This window comes from Myotis lucifugus, unplaced genomic scaffold (assembly GCF_000147115.1).
Source record: "Myotis lucifugus unplaced genomic scaffold, Myoluc2.0 scaffold_604, whole genome shotgun sequence".
Lineage (NCBI taxonomy): Eukaryota > Metazoa > Chordata > Mammalia > Chiroptera > Vespertilionidae > Myotis > Myotis lucifugus.
Genome location: NW_005871652.1, coordinates 191,327 through 193,468, shown reverse-complemented (window position 1 = coordinate 193,468; position 2,142 = coordinate 191,327). Strand labels below are relative to the sequence as shown.

At 64.1% G+C, this 2,142-nt stretch overlaps 1 protein-coding gene across 1 annotated transcript in view; it reads right to left on the bottom strand.

Moving 5' to 3' along the window:
* Positions 1 to 2,142, bottom strand: part of TMEM82 (transmembrane protein 82) — a 5,031-nt gene that overhangs the window by 1,386 nt on the left and 1,503 nt on the right. The window contains exons 2-3 of the mRNA XM_023745940.1: positions 1,815 to 1,989; positions 992 to 1,409 (exon numbers count right to left, since the gene is read on the bottom strand). Of these exons, the coding sequence (XP_023601708.1) occupies positions 992 to 1,409; positions 1,815 to 1,989 (593 nt within the window). The remainder of the gene's footprint in view (positions 1 to 991; positions 1,410 to 1,814; positions 1,990 to 2,142) is intronic.

Here is a 2,142-nt window from a genome sequence, read left to right as displayed (position 1 = left end):
TTCGGACAGAAACACGGCCAGGCTGCAACCCGGCCTCTTCTCCCGGCAAGTATACGTCTCGGCCCCTTAGTAAGCCTGTCCACTCTGCCAAAGCAGATCCCCCAACCAAGTCGCCTTCGCCACTCCCACTGCCCACCCCGGCCCCCGGGCCCACTTTCGTCTCTCCAAGCAGGCCTCTCACTGGGCTCCTGGCTTCTGTTCTTGACCCTACAATTCAAGTGTCTACTCAACAGCTCATGACCTTCCAGACGCACCAGTGAGAGGATGTCATTCCAGTGCGTGTCACCCGCCAGCACTTCCCTCCGCATTCGGAATGAGCCGCACACGCCTCGCCTTGTCTGTGAGGCCCTGCTGGATGTCCGGTGCCCGCGCCCAGCTCCTCTCATCCCTGGCTCACTTCTCTTTACTCAAACCCGCAGCCACTCGGGTTTCTTTGCTTCAGCGAGCACCCCAAGCTCACTCCCACCCCAGTGCCTTTGCACCTGCTGCTCTCGGCCTGACTGCCCTTACTGGCCACCCTCACTCTGTCCAGCCCATCCCCACTCTGCAGCCAGGAGCCTCTTCCTAGAGCCCAGATCTGACCAGAACCCCCCCGCTGCAACCCTGCCCACAAGGACTCTCCATCAGGCCCCAGTGAACCGCATCAGCTTCAGCCCCTCTTGGGGTGACAGCTACACTCAGCTTCTTCCAGTTGTTTGAGGCTGCCATGCTCTCTCACCTCTGAGCCCTGGCGTACAAGGTCATGTGCCCCTCACCTCTCTCAGGGGCTCCTGCTTATCCTTAAAGGTCCAATTCCAGCACCATCTCCTCAGGGCACGCTGCACCCCTCTCTGAGTTGCCCCGCCACATGGCCTCTGCCACAGGCTAGGCGCCCTGGGGTGGCAGGGGTGGGGGCTAGCTTGTCAGCCTCCGGGGATCTAGGACAGTGCTGGGCCCCCAGACAGCAGGATGTGAATGCCCAGTGGGTGCCCGGGCCCCCTGCGGCCCTCACCTTGCATGTAGATGACCAGCAGGGTGTAGCAGATGGTGAGCGGCGTCCAGAAGCGCACAGCTTCCGAGGTGGTCATGAAGTCTCGGTTGATGAGGGCCACGGCCGCCAGGTCACCCACAGCAAAAGCCACGACCAGGGCACGGCCCAGCAGGCAGGGCAGGTCACACGCCCCGGCCAGCAGACCCAGGCAGACCCCACAGTAGTGCTGGCTGCTGTGCAGCTCATAGAGGCGGCAGACGTGGCGGAGGAGGCGCTGGGCCAGCGAGCTCAGCAGCGCGGCCAGCCCGAGGCCCAGCAGCAGGTTGAGCGTGCGGTGAGAGGCGCCCTCCTGCAGGAAGCTCAGGCCGCAGCTCAGCCCACAGCCCAGCGAGTACTGGCCCAGCAGGTACAGCTGCAGCCTCTCGGTGCTCCCGGAGCCCTGGCGGGGAGGTGGCAGAAGAGGGGCCGCGATGGTGGTCCCCTCACCACCGGGACACCGAGGGCTGGCAGGGTACAAACGCTTCAGTCTACAGGAGGCTGGGCCCCAAAGGAACCCCTCGGATCGTTCCCCAAGAGGGAATCCTGCCTCCCATCAAGCCCTAATGGGGTCATTTCTTCCCTCTTAATTTCCATCCTGGTTGTTACTGGCACCCATGTTCTTGCTGAAGCACCGGTGGTGGCTCGGAGCCTTGGAGGCCTGGGTTTAAAGCCTGACTTCACTTCCTGTGGGTTACCCTCTCTGAGCCTCAGTTTCCCCCTGTGCTTGTGAGGGTCATGGGATGATGCACTCCAACGATCTAGCCTGCGGGGCCAGCAGTGCGCACCCACCACCGCCCGGCCTCACCTTGCCCAGGGACAGCAGCGTGGAGACAGCCCTGAGGGAGAACTCCAGCACCACCAGGCAGGCCACCCGGGGCCCCACGAGGGTCAGGATCAGGGCCAGCCCGGGCAGGTGCACGGACTCCAGCAAGGCCCACCGGGCCTGCAGCCGCTCCTTTTCCAGCCGCCATTCCGGGTTGCTGTGGGGGCAGAGGGGGGTGTAGGCAGAGTGGCAGAACCAGCAGCCTGGCCCTGTAGGGGGCTCCCGGGGCCCCGGCCACACTCCTGTGCCGGACCGGACGGGTGGTCTTCTTGCCCTCCAGTCCTCCCTTCAGAGACCAGAGTCACAGCTG